The 21,078-nt window shown below is 38.2% G+C and overlaps 1 protein-coding gene across 1 annotated transcript in view; it reads right to left on the bottom strand.

Annotated features, from left to right (window-relative positions):
* Aqp9 (aquaporin 9) overlaps nucleotides 1–21,078 on the bottom strand; it is a 43,011-nt gene that overhangs the window by 15,592 nt on the left and 6,341 nt on the right. Inside the window, exon 2 of the mRNA XM_026384865.2 lies at nucleotides 2,498–2,624. Within this exon, the coding sequence (XP_026240650.1) occupies nucleotides 2,498–2,624 (127 nt within the window). The remainder of the gene's footprint in view (nucleotides 1–2,497; nucleotides 2,625–21,078) is intronic.

The raw sequence follows: 21,078 nt of genomic DNA, 5'->3' as shown, positions 1-21,078 counted from the left end.
TGCAGTCATATACTGGCTCTGCCAAAGTTGTTGTGATGATCAGATTATTCATAAGGAGCCCAGGGGTATGGCTGGCGCTCACAAAGCACAAAATGAAAGTCTTGGGTGAACAGAGTGAACTTTCAAATTTCTCTTTTAAGTAGATACCCTCACCCCATACCCTTAGACAATTCTGTGAAAGAAATACCTGTATTTCATTTATCATTAAACTTTGCTATTTTGCCAATTTATCTTACTTATAAAATTATCTCAAAAATTGCCATCAGGCAGCCTAAATACCTTGTGTGGGGTGCTACAACATTAGGGAGTTCTCAGTTCTGATTGGTTGGTTTTGATTGGCATATCCATGAGGGGGGCCAGATGCTGAAACTTCTTATAGTAAGAGGATATTTTGTATTTAAAAGCCAAATGTCAGCTGGCCTCACCAATTTGTGACCACAAAATGGAATCACATTTATACTTACGATCAGTATATGCCGGTTATTTTCGGAATCCTCAAAGAGGGCCTACATGCGGCCACAAACCAACATGTTAGCCACAGTCATCATGAGATAGTCACCTCCTACTTTTCTTTTCCTATTCTTGCTGATGCTACTGTCTGTATGGATATCATGGTGTGTCCTTGTTTCTGTTTGTCTCTAAGGCACCAGTCATCGGGGAACCTGAACCACACTAGATTTCAAACAAAGATGGGGCTATAGGGGATATATTTTTCATCAGCCAGGCTCAGACCCTGCTCTATTTATATTTTGAAGTCTCAACTTTTCTCATAAACAATGTAGTCAGGTCCTGGGCCTCCCTTGAGAACAATCTTTAGTGAAAGCAGTACCATCTGTTCTGGCCCTCACCCCTCTACCCACAATGCTTAACTCCAGTGCAGGGGCCAGAGGAGAAGTTTCCATGCCATCCCCTCACTCTATCTATCCTTCCTGTTGGTCCCTGTTGGTCCTTTCCCCTCCTATGGTGACTCCCATAGTCTCCAATTATAACAATAGATGCAGACAGATTAGTGCTTAGTAGTGACAGTGAAGTATATTAACTACACAGCCAGTGTCTGGGTCTAATACTACTACTTGAAAATGTGCAGTTCAGGGAATTATGCAAGCAAAATATTCCTTGTCCACCTAAAAGATTTCTGGAAATATGCCCACATCTAAATGGTTTTCAGAAATCATTGATGTGAATGTACTGGGAGCTTGTGGGGAATAGAATAGAGCATGCTTATTTTAAGCTAAGAGTTTTTTTTTTTTTTTTTTTGTGCCAAGACCTGCACTCTAATCCAGCCTAGACAATTCAATGAAGTCCCCTGATTGTTCTTGTGCTCCACTTAAAGTTTGCTTTGAGGTAGGTACTATGGTTCTGGGATCACAGCAAAAGCTCAACAGGAGCTCGAATGGAGACACTGCTCATGACAAAAAAAAAAAAAAAAAAAAAAAAAAAAAAAATCACACACACAGGAAGCTATCACTGGACACCCCAGGATCTAAGCCTGGCTATAACATGGAAAGAGTGCCTGCTAATAAATGACCATTTCAGGGACCTTGTCCCAGGAGCTCCAGGAGTCTAGACAATCATTCTTCAGCACTCCAATGGCAGCATTTTTTACAAGGTCAGCCAGCATAACTGCAGGGTCCTCTGTCAGGCTCCTTTTGCTTATTTTAGACCAATGAAAATGTTACGTAAGAATATGAACTTCACTATCACCTGTACCTGGATCACATCTTTGTTCTGTCTTTGCCCCTATAGGCTGTCTAGCATATTATTGAATTTCTCTGAGCCTCAATTTTCTCTCTAGGGTGAAGACAATAATACCCAACTCCAAGTGTAGTTATAAAAGAGAAAGCAGATTAGGAAGGCCTGGCACCCAGCACAGTGCTCAGTATGCAGTGGTTTCTCAGTTGCCTTTCTTCTCTTATCACCAGGAGTCTTGCCTCTTTGCTTAGTACCCATATCAGGCTGCAGAAAGATAGAGTACCTTCCAGATTCACTTCTTAAGTTCTCAACTGAGTTAAATATCATTCTTTCATTTTGCTCCTCAGAACCTTGCAAATGGTTTCTACTCAGCCTACCTCTTAGGGCAGAATTAGATGAAGATTTGCACCATCCATTTTGCAAGAGACCTTGACTCTCTGATTGCTTTTGATAAAGGTCCAGGGGTTTGCCTTTGTTGGTGTGATCTTAATGGAGCTATTTATAGGTTTCTAAGTATAGGATAGAGTAAATAAAAGACACTTGCTTCTGAAGAATATGATGCGGTAACGAGACTCAGGAGTGAATCAGTTGTGAATCCTGACTCTGTCTCCTGTTAAATGTTGTCTTTGCATAAGTCATTCAACATTTATTGGCCATTTTATCACCTACAAAAATGGGATTAAATACACATTTTTATAGGATTGTTGAAATAAAAATAAACTTAAGATATGTGAAGCACCCAACACTGTGCTGGTACACTGGAATGGTTGATCTAATGGTGTCTTTTATTATTTCTACTGCTTACCAGAGACACCCCCGGTTACATAAATGGCCATTACAACTGCCATTGCAAATCCAACATTGGTAGTGATGACTCCTCCAGCATGTCCTCTACTGAGGATAGTTTGGGCAACAGAGCCACATCCAAGAACCTGAAAGAAGAAGAGAGGAAGACTAATCAGTAAATGGGGATGACCATGGTCAAAAGCAACTGAAACTCGTAGTAACAAGACATTTGTCAGCAAACTCATGGGCTGCCTCAGGCTTTATCCAAATCAAATCAATGCTCCAGCTACTATGCACAAATAGCAAAATGATGGATCCAGCCTGCATCTAGCTTACAGATAGATTTTTCTGGTATGTGCAATGTGAAAGTTTTGCCTGCATTTAGAAATCAGGCAATTTCACACAATGATCTAGGTTTCAGTCTTTTAAAAATTGAACTTTTTATTTTGAGAAGATTTTAGATTCACATGAGATTGTAAGAAAGAAAAGAGAAACCTCACATGTACCTCTGTGGGGAGCCACTTCAAATGCATGTACCTTTAAGTCCTGATGCACCCTGGGGATCTGAAAGATCCTGTAGTATGGTGGGGTAGTGCCATGACTCCGGACGGACGAAGTCTTTTCCCTCGATGGGATAACAAGGCTAACAAGGCCTAGGAGTAGGCGGCACCCATAGTGGTTGAAGTACACTCACCTGTTCCCTTGTAATCCTATCCCTTGCCTCATTTGAATGGCTTCTTCCGAGTAAAAGGGTTCAGCACGTGCATCTCTCTCTCTTTCCATAGACCCCCTAAGGCCGGAGGAGCCATCGCAGGACCCAAAGAAAAAGGTATTTCTCTGTCTCTGTGTGGTTATTCTGTGCAGTCCGGTTCACCTGGAGTGACCTTGAGTGTTTAGTTGTGGAACGTGACATATCTCTTAACCTTTGGTTTCTTTTAATTAATCAGAAGATCCAGTAGCTCCTGGGAAAACAATCTTCTGGAGCAGAGTTGGTTGCTCCCTTTAAATAGAACTTGGACCTTCCTAACTGGCTCACCCCATCTCAATTTACTCCACTTCACTCATTTAGGTGGGCTTCCTGGCCCTTGTAGGTATTTGAGTTTGAGACCCCTGCTCTAGTGTCTCCCATTATAAGCTGGATCAGGCACACAATCATATACACACCAATACATGGGATGGGCATTTGTAGGATGAATTAGAAAGATATGCAGGCAAACTGTAGGGGATAGATTTTTTTTAATATTTATTTTTTTTTTAGTTGTAATTGAACACAACATCTTTTATTTATTTATGTTTATGTGGTGCTGAGGTTTGAACCCAGGGCCTCGCATGTGTGAGGCGAGCGCTATACCGCTGAGCCACAAAAACCAGCCCAGGGAATAGATTTTATAACTAGGCCCTCCTTATCTCTATGTCTTTTCCCCTAATGAGTCTACAGTGTCCTGGAGAGCTGAGGCTGCCAAACTCACTGCATCTTCTATTCACTATGGAATCAACACAGTGCTGTGCTCACAGCAAGCTCTGTGCAAACAGCGGAACAATGAAGTATGGCAGAGAGTCTTCCACAATCTTCAGCTGGTAGAACATATTTTGGAGAATGGAATCAGTATTCATTAAAGTTTGAAATATTTACCTTATGATACATCCATTCAGCAGACTACGAGACAGCCATAAAAGAGAGTGAGGAAGAGCTGAATGAACCACAATGCAAAGATCCCAAGGGTATATTATTAAAGCTTCCTCTTCTTTGTTTTTTTTCTTCTAGAAGATGATGCTAATTGTATTAAAATACATGGTATGCATTCATTTCTATAAAAAATGGACTCTCCATGAATACACAAACACCAGGAATGGGTTTGGTTCTCATTGGTGAGATGAAGGAGAATTACATGGTTGTATACTGAAAGAACACTTTTCATTGTACACCCCTCTTTTTTTTAACCACATATTTCCTAATATTTTTTAAAAATAGGTTCTGTACATTCGTTAGATAATTGGCTAAAACTGTTTAATCGTAGTTCATTAAAGAAATAGTGAAGGAGGGTTCTTGTGAAACATGGGATGATTGCATACAAGTTTGATAATGAAAAAAATGATAGCAAATGACCACCAGCTGCCATCACATTGCAGTGTATAAAGCTTCATAGTCCTGGAGATAAAAGTTTTGGTCTGTAGGAATCATTAGATGACTTATTTTTATATGTCAAGTTGACCAAACTTTTTCTAAAATATGAAAAATATTTAAGTTTGGACTTCATAACCAAAGAAAAACTGCAGTATTCTCCATTTTCTGCTTAAAACTGTGCATAATACCAAACTAGATTAATGAATAGATAGATACACACACATATATACATATGATATATATTCATGTATATATGAATTTTTTTCTATACATGCATAGCTACTATAATTTTGATCTTAAATTTCCCCCAAATACCCATGTATTAAATGCTTAATTTCCAGGATAGTGCTTTTGTGAAGTTGTGAAACTTTAAAAGATGGGGTCTGGTAAGAGGTCTTAGGTCATTGGGGGAATTGCAAGATCTTAGTCCCTTCCTCTCTTTGCTCCTTGGCCATGAGGTGAGTGGTTTTCTTATACCACGTGCCCCCATTGTGATGTTCTACTTTGCTATAGGCCCAAAACAATGATGTCAATTGATCATGAACTGAAACCTACAAAACTGTGACCCTAAATAAACATTATCCCCTTTATAAATTGATTTATCTCAGGTATTTATTTTATTCACAGAAAATCAACTAACATAATACTTATGATAAAATTTAATTTATAAATTTGGCATAGTAAAAGATTCACAACAATAACTAATAATACAATTATAATATTTTAACAGTATAATTATAACAAAAGCTATATGAGAGTGGCCCCTCTCTCTCTCTCTCTCTCTCTCTCTCTCTCTCTCTCTTTATATATATATATATATATATATATATATATATAAATATAAATATATTAGTAATATATATTAGTACATATATATAATAATGCAGTTATATATATATATACATATATATATATATATGTATATATATATATTACTGCACTATTCTTACCCTTCTTCTGTTGTTTACAAGTAGCTGTGGATAAAGGGAGACAACTGTAACTTGAAAGAGGGTTCAATATCAAGCAAGAAGTAGAAGACATTAGGTAAAGTTTCATAAACAAATGTATTTTAGGAAAAACAAGATTAAGAATATGAAGACTGCTTATCAGGCAAATAATAACCAGGTATGGTGTCTCTTCACCAAGGGATGAAAACAGAAGAGTCCCAAAGTGAAGTATGAAAAGTTGTACACAATTTTTGGATAGACATTAATTGATTCTAAATCACTCTCATGGGGGCTCGTTTGTGAGGTCCTTCACAGCAGCAGAATTTATAAACAGATATTAAGAGATATTTAATACACATAGCATGATTTCCATTTACTCCTCTAGGAAAGCAGAGGATAGATGGCACATGGATGATCTTTGGATGTCTGGTGTGTTCCAGTGCTAAGCCACATTCACCTTGTATGTCTAACTGCAGGCAGTAGGGAGAGGGAGGAGAGCTTGGCCTCAGAGAGAAGCCTTTGTTCTGCACCTCACACGCACATTGTAGACTCAGACTTCACTCAGTCTTGGCTCCACACCCTGGTACTGAACATTAGATGAAGTTGCAGCAGGAACATGTTCTCATTCCCTTTGCAAAAAATCCCAAGTCCATTTCATAGCCTACCAATTTCACATAGATCTGACATATTTTTTCCCTATAATCCCTATCTATTATAACAACTGTCAGAATTAAACCCAGATTGGCTTTTCATTTAAAGCCAATTAAGTGTTCTGGGCACAACTTCCAAACTGACTAGCATTTTAATAGTATTTAAAGAAAAGAGGAATAAAACAGTACTGACAGCTGAGATGACCTGTCTAGACAACCAGGGCTGAGAGGAGACACACCCAGAGCTGTCACTGCTTTCCAAATGAGCGCCTTCCCTTTTTCAAGGCTCTGAGGCACACGTACTTGTGCTAGTCTAGAGGGAATATAAAAGCTTTAAATAGTTCAAGTGGACCTGGGAGGACCTCTGCCTGTTAAATTTCACTATGATTAATGTTCTCCTCTTTCACCCTACATGCTGAAATTGCTTTTTCTAGAGAAGATAATCAATGTTGTGGGCTGAAGGAAAGGAACAGGAGTAGAGCTGAACAATGTGGGGGCTTCAGTTATCCTCATGAGAATAACCGCTCAGAAGATTGCAGCCTAGATTTGCAGCATTGGGTCTTAATTTTAAAATATATTTATTATAGATTGAAAAGCAACAGAGAAGATAGGTACTGCCTAAAAGTGTCTTCCCTTGCCTGCTTCCTGTATTTCTATGCTTGTATTCCTGGCACCATGCAAAAAGATCTTGGATATTCTAGTGTATCATGGTCTGATTGTGGAGAAATGGCTGCCCATTCTGTTTGCCTTCTTTTGTGTGTTCAGTGTATTTTTTTCCCCTCCAAAATTGAAAAAAACTATCTTGCATGGTATTGCGGATAAAATTTTTCAACATGCTTTTCTGCTCTAACTTTAAGAATTACCACAGCTTTATACTTCATAAGCTTCATATAGAAAGAGACTGTTAGCAGTTTTCAGGTCTATCCTTCAGGAAAGCTTATCATCCATTCATATTCTTTTCACCAAATATGACCTCTCCTTTCTGAAATTCAATTACACTTTTTACTCTATGCAGTCAGTACCTAGTTTTTTTCAAAGTGCCTGATCTGGTTTCCTAGCTAGAAAACAGTAATTAAAGTTTCCTTCTATATCAACAGTCAATAATATGCTAGTAGTCTCTGTTCATTGGGTCTTGTTTCCTGAGTCTATAAAACAACTCCTCCTATCACATAGACCCCAAAGGTCTCTTCTACCTTCCTGACCTGCTTAATCTAGTTGCCTTCTCCAAAAGAGTTTGAATAACCTCAAAACCATGCATAAAATGGTGAACATGACCAAGACACAGATCTAGTTTTCACTATGTTCCCAAAACTCCTCACCCATCTTTTACTCATATTATCCAAATAGATTCATCAAGACTTCTCTTTTCTCATCAACCCAACCTACCTAACTGCCTTTCTGCGAATATAGCCACCTTCTACCTGACTCAGCATCTACTAATGGATTTGAAGATCAATGGTAATTCAAAATATTACATGAATATTGTGTTCCCTTTATCCAGTACTGTATAACTAACATATAATAATCATGTTTATTTCACTTATAAATCTTTAGTTTGGGCAGAATTTGGCATGGCAAACTCTCATCTCTGCTCCATTTATATTCAAAGGTGCTGGTTCCAAGGTTAGAGAACTGGAATAATTTGGAGGCCTGTGCACTCATGTATCTAGTGGTTGATGTCAGCTGCCAACTGATACCTTGGTTGAGGCATTGGCCCAAACACCTACAAATAGCATCCTCATGTAGCCCAGTTTCTTTACAACATGTGACTGAGTTCCAAAGATGAGTATCATCTAGGTTCCAGAGTCTATACAGGCCCATCCTTAGAACCACAGTCTCTTTCACATTCCAATAAGTGGAAGGAACAGAGTGTTCTCCCCAAAATCTCTATTCTCCTGAATACCTGTCCTTCATCTCTGATCCCTGGGGTTGATCAGAATTCCAGAGAGTCTCACCTAGATAAGTTCTAGGTTATAGAAATGTACATCCCCTCCCATATGGTGCACTGCGTCATAATGCAGGAATTAACCTTATACCTTTGACTCATGGCTACTGATACAGCTGGTGGGACATTTGGCTACATGATGTAATTTAACTGTTCACATATTTATGACTGGCTTTGCAATTAAAAAAATACTCCAGATTGTATATTAAATTTCTTTGTCTCTACTAAACACTTTCTGATATATTGAAGGTAATTAAATAATAAGATCCCATGCATTTTTACCATGCTTGTTGGTTGCATAAATGAATGTGTTGCTTCTTTGTCTCAGCTTGCTCCTCTTTTAAAGGGGAAAACAGTATCTGCCAGGCTTGCTTCATAGGATTTTTCAAAAGGGTCAAAATGGGATAACATCAATGAAGGTACTAAATAGCAAAGGGCAATAATAAATGTAGGATAATGCTTTAAATGTAAACTCAAAAAAAGAAAAAGAAAAAGCCTCCAGCAGTTCAGGGTGAATGAATTAAGACAGTTTCACCCATGAACTTAACCGCTAACTCACTTCCTGGCCATATAGACAAGGCAAAAAATACATCTATGACAGACATTAGAAATAGTTGCTGTTTCATTCCTAGTCATGGAATCAGATTTGGAGTAGAGAAGGGAAGTGTGAAGCTGACAAGCCCTTCAAGTTGTTTTGGTATTTGTGATTATTCTCCAAAGATGGGACATTTCATAGTTGGTGGGGTTTTAGTGCTCTGGGAGGAAAAGTAACAATAGAAAAACACTACTTTTATTATCAGGTTCTGTGCAAGGCAGAATTAACAGAAAGAATGTAAGTGGAAAAGCAAGAAAAACATTTGAAAGGAAGGATTGGTGTGTGATTAATTGGTGTGAGGTGCTTTCCACCATTCCTAATCACCAGGACAAACACTCTAGAATCATCTGGTATTCCTTCCCTTTCCCTCCCTTGAACACCCATAGCCAATGAGTGCCATATCTTGCTGAGCCTTCTTCTGTAGCCTCCAACCAGTGTCCTTACCTCCAACCTTTCACCATACATTGTCCCTGCTAGATGTCACAGCTACAGATATGCTGCAACCTCTCCACCGCTCAGGAAGTACCAACACAATCCTCCAGCTGGTATTAAGGGCACTCCATTGCCTTGTCTCAGGACTCCCAGCATGAATCTTCCGCTCAGCCAGGCCTCAGGCCAGACACTCTGAGTTCTTTGAGCTGATGGCTGTCATTCCCACCTCCGCACATGTGCTCACACTGTACCGCACAGCAAGAATGTGCTTTCCCTGCACCTCCCCCACTAGAGACAATCTATTTTTAACTCTGAGCTAAAACCCTACCTCCTTCATGGCACTTTTTCTGACAAATTAAGCCTCAATTGACCTCGTCAATCATAGCCATCCATCGTTCCTTCATTATATGCCACCTTGTTTTGTGGTCCCCCACCAAGAGTACAGTGTCCATCAGGGTAGCTTATTCTTCTTTATAGTCCATGTTCAAACAATATTTGATGAAAGATAGAAAATATTTAAACATAAGCAGGAGAAAAAAAGGTTTTTCTTACTGTCAAGAGAAAGCAGAAAAAGAGGAAAAAGTTAGTTTGAAGGTAAGTTGTGAAAAATGAGAGGTGCAATTTCTAAGAAATACTGTTTGGGAGTGCTGATAAGTTCCCAGTTGAGCCATGACCCCTGTCATGAGCTGTTTACTGGACACAATATGAAACCCAACATGATGAAGTGATTATCATGAACTGAATTGCTGGGGATGGGAAGAGGGAAGAATCAGCCCACAGGTTTTTTTGTATTTGACCCTTCTTAAATCTCTTGCATATTTATTACTTCCTTTAAAGTGTAAAACGAGATGTTCCTAGCAGAACATATGGTGCATAACAGACAATAAATATTTGTTTGTAGAGTATGTAAAAACTGAGGCCTTTCAGAAAAGCAATAGTCAATGAATTTTAGGAATTCCTTTGCAAAATGTGTGTGAGTGCACACAACCTGGGGTTAGAGACCACCTAGGAAATTTGTAATTATTGCAAGAAGTCTATGATTCCTTGATGCATGAGACACTGTCCAAAAATGAAAAAAATAATGTGCCTTTTGTAAATGTTTATATCTTGACTCGTCAGTCTAGGATAGTGTAAATAAGGGAATACAAATACCAGCTACCATCTATTTGATGCATTCTTTTATGCTAGATTCCATGCTAAGCATACTGTATTGCTCTATCACGACCCCATCATTAACTCACAATCACTCTGAGAGGGAAGTATCACCACCTCCACTTGACAGCTGGGGAAATTGAGGCTGAGAAAGGCCAAGTGACTTGTCTAATTTTGTACCATTGGAAGGGAACAGAACCAACATTTGATCACAGAACTCTTGACCATTACAATGGATGGAATAGGAGGTCATCAGAAACAACATATATTCCCCCAAATTCGTGGAAATATTCAGGGAGGACACAGTTTTCTATAGGATGCAGGAGAGATGCACCAGTTTTTTTATTTGTCTGTTGAAAGCAAAGACTGTCCAGGAAAGCTAAGAACTTGGAGACCCCAGGCAGCAGCCATCTGTTATCAATTTATCCAGTAAAAAATGGCTTCACTGTAAACCAGATACATCAGTTTGAGGAGAAAAGAGTGAGGCTGAAGGTCATTTGGGAGCCTAGTTCCTAGTTAAGTGACTTTTCTGGTGACAATAAATGTGATCACCCTGGTTCAGAAAATAGCCAACTCATAAGCTTTTCCACTTAAGCTTCCCAGTGACCTAGAGAGAAAACCCTTTCAGTTCCAATTTCTTCCTTTCTCAGAGATCAACAATATAATGTTGATGGTTTTATCAAGCTTTTTATATTTATGCAAGATCTGTTTTCCTGCTTTTTATTTGCTTGGTTTCTAGCAACTTTCACTAGATGATCAAAGGCTCACTAGTGGAAAACTAGACAGTAGGGCAGAGTTAAACCCCTTTTTCTTTCTTGCACCACTTCTGAGGCTCATGGTCTTCTACACCTTAAGACTGATCAAACTTGCTAATACTGGAAGTGAGTGGCCTGGGTGGCTTCTGAGATAATGATGGAATGGACCTTTTCCACACTGGTGAACCATATACACCAGCCACACAGATTGCTGTGGCACTGAAGGGACTTATCTAGAATTCATATCTATTTTCAATATGGAGTCAAACAATTTCCCCAACTCTACCTGCCCTTTTAGAAACTTATAACTAAAGAAATAGAGCCAAAGCCTAACAAGTAACTAAACCAGAGCCAAAGAAGTAAGGTGGCCATTCTGAAATGCCCAGTACCTCCAGATCTCACTCAGCCAGTATTTATTGATTATTTTTTCCTTTACAGACTTTTCCTGTAAGCAAATATCCTCCTTTAATCCAATAGTACCAGATTAGGGCATGTTTGCTATGCCACACGTAGGCAGCAGCACAGTAACCCAGTTACATGAATTATGTATCAGGATTTCACCTTTTATGCTGCTACAGACCTTCTTGAAAATAGGAAAGGAATATATGTTAAATTAAAAATGGCTTCAAGTAGATAATTTGTCATCACATGATATCAATGTTATAATACAGAAGTCAGCATTAAAAGAGCATACCTCCAGTGACTCCTATTTTAAGTCAACTGATTTGGTCTGCATGTAGAGAGTATGGCGAGATATTTACATATGTATATAAACACATATTTGTATAATTTGGTTCTCATAATAACCCGAGTGGGAGAAAATCTCTCTTGTTTCCATCTAAAGAAACCTTGGGACAAAGAAATTAAGTAATTCAAATGATGACATACAGCTAGTGGAAAGAAATTCTGAACCTAAAGTTAACACATGTGTCTTTTGCTTACACTAAACTGCCCTCAACTGCATCTGTGCAAAACAAGTAGCATATTCAGATTTGTACTTCAGAGTTTGCCTTTAAAAAATTCAAACTGTAGGAGATTTACTTAATTTACTCAGCTATTCTTTCCTTCCTTCATGTGTATGTATGTGTGTGTGTGTGTGTGTGTGTATCTTCAGAGTGCCAATCATGCAATCATGGTGCCTGGTGGTAGCAGGGATGTAAAAAAATAAATCAGACACAGCTCCTCCAGGAGCTGTCAAACCTGTGGGAAAGGAAGATACACAACTATAGTAAACCAAGAAGTAATGAGAATCACAAGAAAATTTTGGCTGAATTGTGGTACTCTTATTAGTATTATAAACTTCTTAATGAATGGCTTAAACATTTATGCCCAGAGAAAGTATAAATGGAGAAACAATTTTATAATCTGGCCTTACTAAATAGATGGTGAATGTTTTGAGATTTGTTTCCCCAAATTATTGAATTACTTGGTCAATACCTTAAATTATTGAATCACTTCATATAATATTACTAAATCTAAGATTACATTAATATAGGTATATAAGGTGCTATAAGATCAAATTTTCTCTTCTGATACTATCTGAAATAAAAATGATTTGTACATTATTGCCTCAGCCAATTTTGCCAAGTGGTAGGATGGGAGATTATTATGGATGGAAAAAGAGTTTAGTAGGATGGGAAAAGAAAAGGATTGGTCTTGTATATGAGGAAATTCAGTTTCTAATTATAGGCCTCTTGGGTATTAGTCCATTTTCTGTTAGTATACTATGTATACAACCAGAGATATGAAAGATTGTGCTCTATATGTGCAATAAGAATTGTAATGCATTTCATTGTCATATATAAAAAAGAAAAAAATACCCTAGGTATGGTATTTTATAAATAAAAGAAGTTTATTTAGCTCACAGCATTCGAATTTTGAGGACATGTTTCCATAACTGGCTCAGCTGTGGTGAGTACCTAATGGTGGATGGCATCACAATGATAAAAGCATCTGCAAGAGGGAGAAATCACATAGCAAGACAGGAGGCCAGGCTACCTAACTACCTTTCCCTGCCACCTCTCATATTGCCACACTGAGGACCAAGCCTCCAGCACATTGGAGGATCAGTTGGAAGACAAAGCTCTCCAAACCATTGTATCCCATAAAGAGATGATACCAAGCAGAAGACTTCTACTTCCACAGTCTCTCCATTTGCCCTTTTCTGGGGAGACTATTTGTCTTTGTAGAATGTGATTAAGGATATCTTTAGAGCACAGTCACATACTGCCATCCTATAGTTGAAGGTGGCCTATGAATGAGACTGACCCATTGATGTGCTTTATTTGGCACACACAGTAATTTAAATTTTTAAAAAAATTGTTGCTAATATTCAAATAAAAAAATTACACATACAGCTCTGGATTTCTGACTACTCTTAAAAAGATGGAGAATCTGGTAGCATTGTCTCGTCTCTGGCCACAGTGGAGAGGGTCTAGGTAGCAGATGTCCCCACTAAGACAGGGCACTTCCTCCCTACCTCCACCAGACCCATTTTACTCTTCTGTGTTACCTGCTTTGTTTCAATAATCTTTTGGGGTATTGATACCTGTCTTAGGTCTGTGAAGAGAAACCCATTCAGCTTTCAGTGCCAGTGAGTTCCTGGTCCCCCAAATGCCATGGTGATAACAGACAAGGAATGAGATGCCCCAGAACCTCTCAGTGCCTGGAGGAAGGACCTGTAGCTACTTTCACATGAAGGAATGACTGCAGGCAAAACTTTTATCCATAGCAGTGGTCACAGAGAGACCAAATCCACCATCCTCATCCTTGAGAAGGGAGTCAATGTGGGGACTCCCAGAGGTTTTCCTGCCTCTGTAATCATTTTGTTTTCTGGAATAAATGGTAACCTGTCAGCACAGCATTCTCTGAAAACCCTGTCCTTCTAGCCTATTTCATGGATGCCCTACATCCACACTACTGCACCTGCTTATATCTACCTACCTAGTTATGTGACTATATCCAAACATATAACTGTAATAGTCACAATCACCACAAACACACACCTAGTGTGTCCTGAGTGCTTTTTTTGGTGAAATAAGCGCACTTTCCATACATTAGCCCATCCGTTCTCACAGTGACCTTTTGCGTCTGGTAATCTTACTGTCTCCATTTTTCAAATAAGGAGATCCAAGCTTGGACAGGTTAAGACAACTTCTCACATTCACACAAGTAGTAAGTTTTGGGTCCCAACTTGAACTGCACATCATTTTAACTGCTGGATGTGGAAAAGTATATTAAAGCACGTACACATACACACATTGGCCATGCATGCTCACATATACCACTTCTGTCATAACTCCCACCACTTCACTCCCATTTAAAAACTGAAAGACTGAGTGACTTCAAAAAATGCATATTGCTCCTAAGTGGCAGCATGCCAATCTGGAGCGAGATTTTCTGACTCCATAACCTGTGCTCCTCCTGTGACAAAACCACTGCCTCTGTGGGTCTGCTTGTTCCCTTTATAAGGACAGAATGCATATTTATGCACAACTTTCCAGACAGTTAGCCTTTCAATTGGAAAATAAAACTTCCTCAGTCATAACAAAAAATAGTCACAAAGAACCAAGACTGAAATCTGGAAATTCTGGTTAAAAGTGTTTGGTGGCTTGAGAGAATGTCAAAATGAGATCAGCCACCCCTTGAGAACCAGCTGTACCTACACAATCTGAATATCATCAGATTCTTGACAAAAGTGCCAAGAACATGCATTGAAGAAAGCAAAGCCTCTTTATCAAATGGTACTGGGGAAACTGGACTTCCATGTGGAAGACTGAAACTAGAATCTATTTATCATCTTGTGAAAAATCAAATCAAATGGATCTTAAATACAAACCCAAAATTCTGAAACTACTAGAGCATAGGAAAATCTTTCAAGATGTTGACACAGGCAATAATTTCCTGAATAGGGCTCCAGTTTCTCAGGAAACAAAAAGAAGAATTGACAAATGGGAATTTTGCAATCAACAGAGTAAAGAGGCAACTTATGGAATAGGAGAAAATTCTTGTTGGTATTCATTTGACAGAGGATTAATACCCAGTACCCAGAGTATGTAAAGAACTAAAAACAAATCAAATGAATAACAGAAGACCAAGTAATCCAATCAGTAAGTGGGCAAATGATCTGACCAGAGAGTTTTCAAAAGAAGAAGTACGAATAACCAACAAGTATATGAAAGAGATGCTCAATGTTTTTAGCCACCAGGGAAATGCAAATCGAACTTCACTGAGATCCCATCTTACCCTAGTCAGGATGGATATTTAAAAAAAAAAAAACCCAAATAACAAATGCTGGTGAGGTTGTGGAGAAAAAGAAACCCTTAAGTTCATACAACTACTATGAAAAGCACTATGGAGTTTCCTCAAAAAACTAAAAATTGAACTGCCAAATGATCCAGCTCTCCATTCCCAAGTATATAACTGAAGGAAATGAAGTCAGCATATAGAAGAGACACCTGCTTGTCCAGATTTATTGCAGCACTATTCACACACACACACACACACACACACACACACACACAGACACCAAAATATGTAATCAGCCTAGGTGCCCATCAACAAATGAATGGTTAAAGAAAATATGGCACATATACACAAAGGAGAGTTATTCTGCTATAAAGAAAAACAAAGCATGTCATTTGCAGGGAAATGATGGAACTGCAAGTCATCATAATGTTAAACAAAATTAGCCAGATGCAGAATATTGTATATTTTCTCTCATATGTGGAAACTAAAAAAAAAAGTTGACTTGAAAATAGATAACAGACTATTAGGAAAGGGGAAGGGGGACAGCGATCCAGGTAAGAAAGAGAGAAGGGAGTATAAGAATAGTGGGGGAGGTAGATACATTCAAAGGATGATATACACATATATGGAAATGTCACCATGGAAACCCATTAATTTGTACAATTACTATGATTGAATAATTGTAGTTTTAAAAATATGGAAAAAAAGAGAACCAGCTGTACTTGAAAAGAGATGTTATTAGGGAAGGCTCATAAAAAGATAGGAATCTATGACTTGGGAGTCAGGTGAGTAGGCAAATGGCCAATGTCAGTACTCTCCAAGTAGAAAAGAGTATCAAGAACCAACTCAGGCCTCAGAAATGAGAGACAATTAAACTCCATAATCTCTACTGGGCTGAAAAAACAATCCTTTTCCATTCTGACGCACCTTAGGCATTCACAACCCTCAACTCATTCCAGATGCTGACCTGGAAAGGAACTTGATCACAATCCCAAGGGTCAGAATAAGAAACTAATTATGCATTCATATTATTTATTATCCTCATTTTCATCTTATGGTACTAGTGGTTTTTCAGAACACTTTTGAGAACTCCTTAAAACACTTGGAAGAGGTGTATTCCACTGGGTAAATTCTTTCATGGGGACCAAAAAGGGTAAGGAAAATACACATAAACATGTACAAATTTTCAAATTACAAAACGGTCCACAATAGATATAAGAAATTGGTTTCCATCCCAGATTTAAAATTTTATTCTTCACAGAGAACTAATACCAATACTTTCTGGTATGTTATGTCAAAAATGTTTTTGAGTGTGTGTGTGTGTGTGTGTGTGTGTGTGTGTGTGTGTGCATGCATGCATCTGTACAAGAAGGAGTATTTTACACATAACTTTTCCTGCCTGCTTTTTCATTTGGTCTTCCCAAATCAGCATGTAAACATTATCTTTAATGGCCACAGAGGAGTCTTTGGCTTGAATCTAGTCCACTTCTTTAACCAGTTACCTGTTGATAGATCCATAAGTTTTGGGGGAAGGCTTTCTTATAAGAAAGTCTCGATTTCTAGACCAAGTCTTAGTAGGTAAGCTAGTTCTAGGATGAGAGGAACTGGACCCTCAAGTCCTTATGTTCTCAACTGGCAATGCCAGGTCCATTTCTTAGCATGATTGGACAACCTAAGAAAGTCATATTTTCTCTTAAATCTTTTGCTTTGCTTTGTAGTAATCACACCAGACATAAAACTGGGTGCCCATTAGATGTATTGAGTAGGCTTCACTGCTGGACTGCTTCGGCAATCTGAACAGCTCTAAAGGTTGTTATATCACCTTTATGAGACTTCTCTTCCTCACAGCCTTTTACTTTAAGTTGCATCTTCACAGGGTCAATGAGTAAAGAGGAGCCAACCTCTGCTCTTACTCTTGTGTTCTCCTTTCTTGTCAAGTAATGAGAACGTGATGCACTGAACTTTGTCATTAAAGAAAAACCAATGAAACCCACTTCTGGAAAGTAGAAAAAGAAATAGTTCTCCTTTGAAAGTCAATGAAAGGAACAGTTTTTCTGGGTTGAAATGAAAACTCAGGGATTAAAAGTAGTATATTCTTGGGCAGAATTGAGTTTGGCTCTGGAGTCTACAGGCCCTAGAGCAGTGACCCAGAACAGACTTTTCTCCCCCAGTTCTTTGGAACTGTGAGATTTCCCAGCTAAGTCTGGCCCTTTGTATTCATTGTTGATAAGGGGAAGACCACAGGGAAATTCCCCTTCAGCTGCTGACCCAAGGTCTAAGTACTTAAACGGGACCAGCCTCATGTGGAGAAAGCATGGGGTCTTTGATTTACTCATGAGGAGAAAGGCAGTAGAGAGCTGTTCTTTTGGGAGATGCTCTTCCACAGGCACCTGCATCCATCAATCTTCTCTTCTCAAGTTTTCCACTTCATAACAATCTTCTCTGGCTGGTCTTATACCAGGGAAACCCAGCAGAAGCATGTGAATTTCTGCCCCAGAAGAATGACTATACAACTTTGGACCACATGGAATTCCCAAAGAGAAACAAAAACCTCCCTGAAGAATTTACAAGGAAAGTTTACAAAAAACTGAGGAAGAGATACTTCACAAATGACAGCAGACAATAAACAGAATGATTAGCTCCCCAAAAAACTGGATATGAATGAAGTTTCCTAAAATGACATAAATATATTAGATTTGGTAAGTTAAAGAGATGAAAGAACTAAGTATGTGAGAAAAGAAATTAAGAAAAAAAACCCAAGAACTTACAGAAATAAAATATTTTACCAGAAATAAAGACTCAATGAAGATGTTAAACAGAAGATTAGGTACAATCAAATAGGAAATTGGTAAATTGGAAGATATATTTGAGACAATAACTACACAAAATGCACATAGATTAAAAGAATAAGAGAGAGTCATTTGGTATTTAAGGGGAGGGGAGGGGAGGGGAGGGGAGGGGGGATAGTAGAGAATAGGACAGACAGCAGAATACATCAGACACTAGAAAGGCAATATGTCAATCAATGGAAGGGAAACTGATGTGATACAGCAATTTGTATACGGGGTAAAAGCGGGAGTTCATAATCCACGTGAATCAACCGTGTTATATGATGTATTAAGAACTATGTAATGTTATGAACGACCAATAAAAAAAAAGAGAGAGAAATATAAAGTAATAATTAAGAGACATATAGAAAAAGAGTGAGAGGGTCAAGCACGTATAAAAATATAATAGGAACTCCAAAAAGAGAAAATAGACTACAGGAAAGGCAAGGTGAAGATGAGAATTTTCCAGAAGTAGCAAAAACTGAAGATGAACAATGAATCCTGAAGCCCTAGAAAAATTCATCCGTAGTCATATTATAGTGAAAATTCAGAATAAAAAACAAAGAGAAACTTTCATTAGTGGTCAGAGAAATGCTGATTCTTAAGGACTAAAATGAGACCAAAGACAGTTTTGCTAAGAGCAGTAACAGAGAGTTTTGGGTGACACCTGCCAATAAAAAAGGACTAAAACTTGATCTAATACTTGCCAGTTGATTTAGCATTCAGTGTTGCACATAAAACAAGTAACTGCTCAGACAAAGACTAACATAATTTGTCCACACATACCCATCCTGAAAAATTCCTAAAGTACTCCGCAAGAATCAGCCCAGAAAGAAAGCAATATATATATATGAAGACATTATTAGCAAGCAATCTAGTAAATGATAGCTCATTTAAATTTAAATTTAAATAAGTATTCACTGTTAAAAGTTGACTACAAAAATAATAAAGAATTTAAATATTAGACAATAATGATACGTAAGATGGAGTGGTTATTGGAATTAGGATGTGAAAAAGTTTTGATGTTGTTCAGAAGAGATGTTGATTTACTTTTAACTTTAATTCAAGAATACACTTCTTTAAAAATTTGAGGGCAAATACTTAAAAACAGAAGGAGCACATGTTTATTGCAGTACCACTCACAATAACCAAGATACGGAACCAATCTAAATGTCCATCAATAGAGGAGTGGATTAAGAAAATATAGTATATACATAATAGAATGCTAGTCAGCTTTAAAAATAAAAAGAAGGGAATTCTGTCATTTGGGTCAGCAAGAATGAACCTAAAGGACATCACATTAAATGAAATAATGTAGGACCCAAAAGACAAAATACCACATGGCTTCACTCATGTGAAGAATCTTAAAAAATGGAACTGACAGGAAGGAGAGAGTAAAATGGTGGTTACCAAGGATTGGAGAGTACAGATTGTGGAGACGTTGGTCAAAGGGTACAAAATTCCAGCAAGACAGGAGGAATAAGTTCAAGAGATCTACTGTAGACTGTGGTGACTATAGTTAATGACATTTTGCTGTCTACTTAAAAATGACTGAGACTGTATTTTAAGTGTTCTCATCTAGAAAAACTATGGGGTGTAATTCATATGCTCATTAGCTCAATTTAGCCATTCTTTATTGTACATATATTTCAAACATCATGTTGTACACTGTAAATATAAACACTTTTTATTTGCCAATTTCAACAATTATTTATTTAAACACTCAAAAAGTTACCATTCATAATAGAACAAAAACTTTGGGGCATCTAGAAATATATGCAACAAAAGATATGTATTACTAACATAAAGCATATTATGAGACTTTTAATAGGAAGTTAGAATACAACCTATGGAAGAAGATCCATTTCCTATTCATGGATGAGAAAATTCACTATTCTAAAAATGTCAAGTTTTACCTAAAATAACATGTAAATTTCATGAAATTTCAGCCAAATTTTCTACAGTGTCATTAAGGCACTTGATAAATAGATTCTATACTTCTTAATGAAGAAATAAAATGTTAAAAATGGCTAAGACAACATTTTAAAAAATGACAAAAATACCAGAAAACAAAAGATATTTACTAAGTGATCATAACAAAAACCAGGTGACACAAGTGCACATTTGTACAAATAGATCCCTGGATAGTCTAGATATAAACACACTCATATGTGAACTGCTATATGATAGCCATGACATCACAATTGGTGGAGAGAGTCCGGCTTATGGTTTCAGAGGCTTCAGTCCACTGTTGCTCTCTTGTCTTTAAGTCTGGAGTGGAATAGTACATCCTGGTAGGGGGCACATGGAAGAGGAAGCTGCTTACCTCGTGGCAGCCGGAGAGCAGAGAGAGCAAGAGAGAAGGGGTTGCGTCCTCACATCCCTTCAAGGGCATACCCCAATGACCCAACTTCTTCCAAGTAGGCCCCACATCTGAAAGGTTCTACCACCTCCCAATAGCATCACAGGCTAGCAACAAAGCCTTGGGCTCATGAGACTCTGTGGGGACGTCTGAAATCCAAACGATAGCACCATCTGTGGCCAGAGTCAGCCAGAGCACTGCTGACAGCAAAGGCTTCTGACTTACTAGCAGCAGGTGAACTGACAGCTCAAGCTTTGTGTGACCTTCAGTCTTGATCATCTCAAGCTTAGGCTGAGGGAGGGCTTTGCAAAGCAATGTGCTAGAAGAAGCAAGCAAGGAGGAAACAGAAAAGGCAGGTGCTGATGAGCCATAAAGTAAGAGAGAGGCGTGATAGGGTCTCTAGAGGCCAGTTTCGCCATAGGTCCTTTGTTCTAAGCCCCCAAAAAATGGTGTCCAGGAGGATCCAGAAAAAGGAAGCACGAGAGGAAAAACAGTGTAATGCATGGTCAGCACATTCATCAAAGCCACGAAGTCATGGTTGACCCACTTCAGAACCCTGGT

The sequence above is a fragment of the Urocitellus parryii genome, chromosome 6 (assembly GCF_045843805.1).
Source record: "Urocitellus parryii isolate mUroPar1 chromosome 6, mUroPar1.hap1, whole genome shotgun sequence".
Lineage (NCBI taxonomy): Eukaryota > Metazoa > Chordata > Mammalia > Rodentia > Sciuridae > Urocitellus > Urocitellus parryii.
The sequence above is the reverse complement of the archived record's forward strand: the minus strand, read 5'-3'. Positions and strand labels throughout refer to the sequence as shown.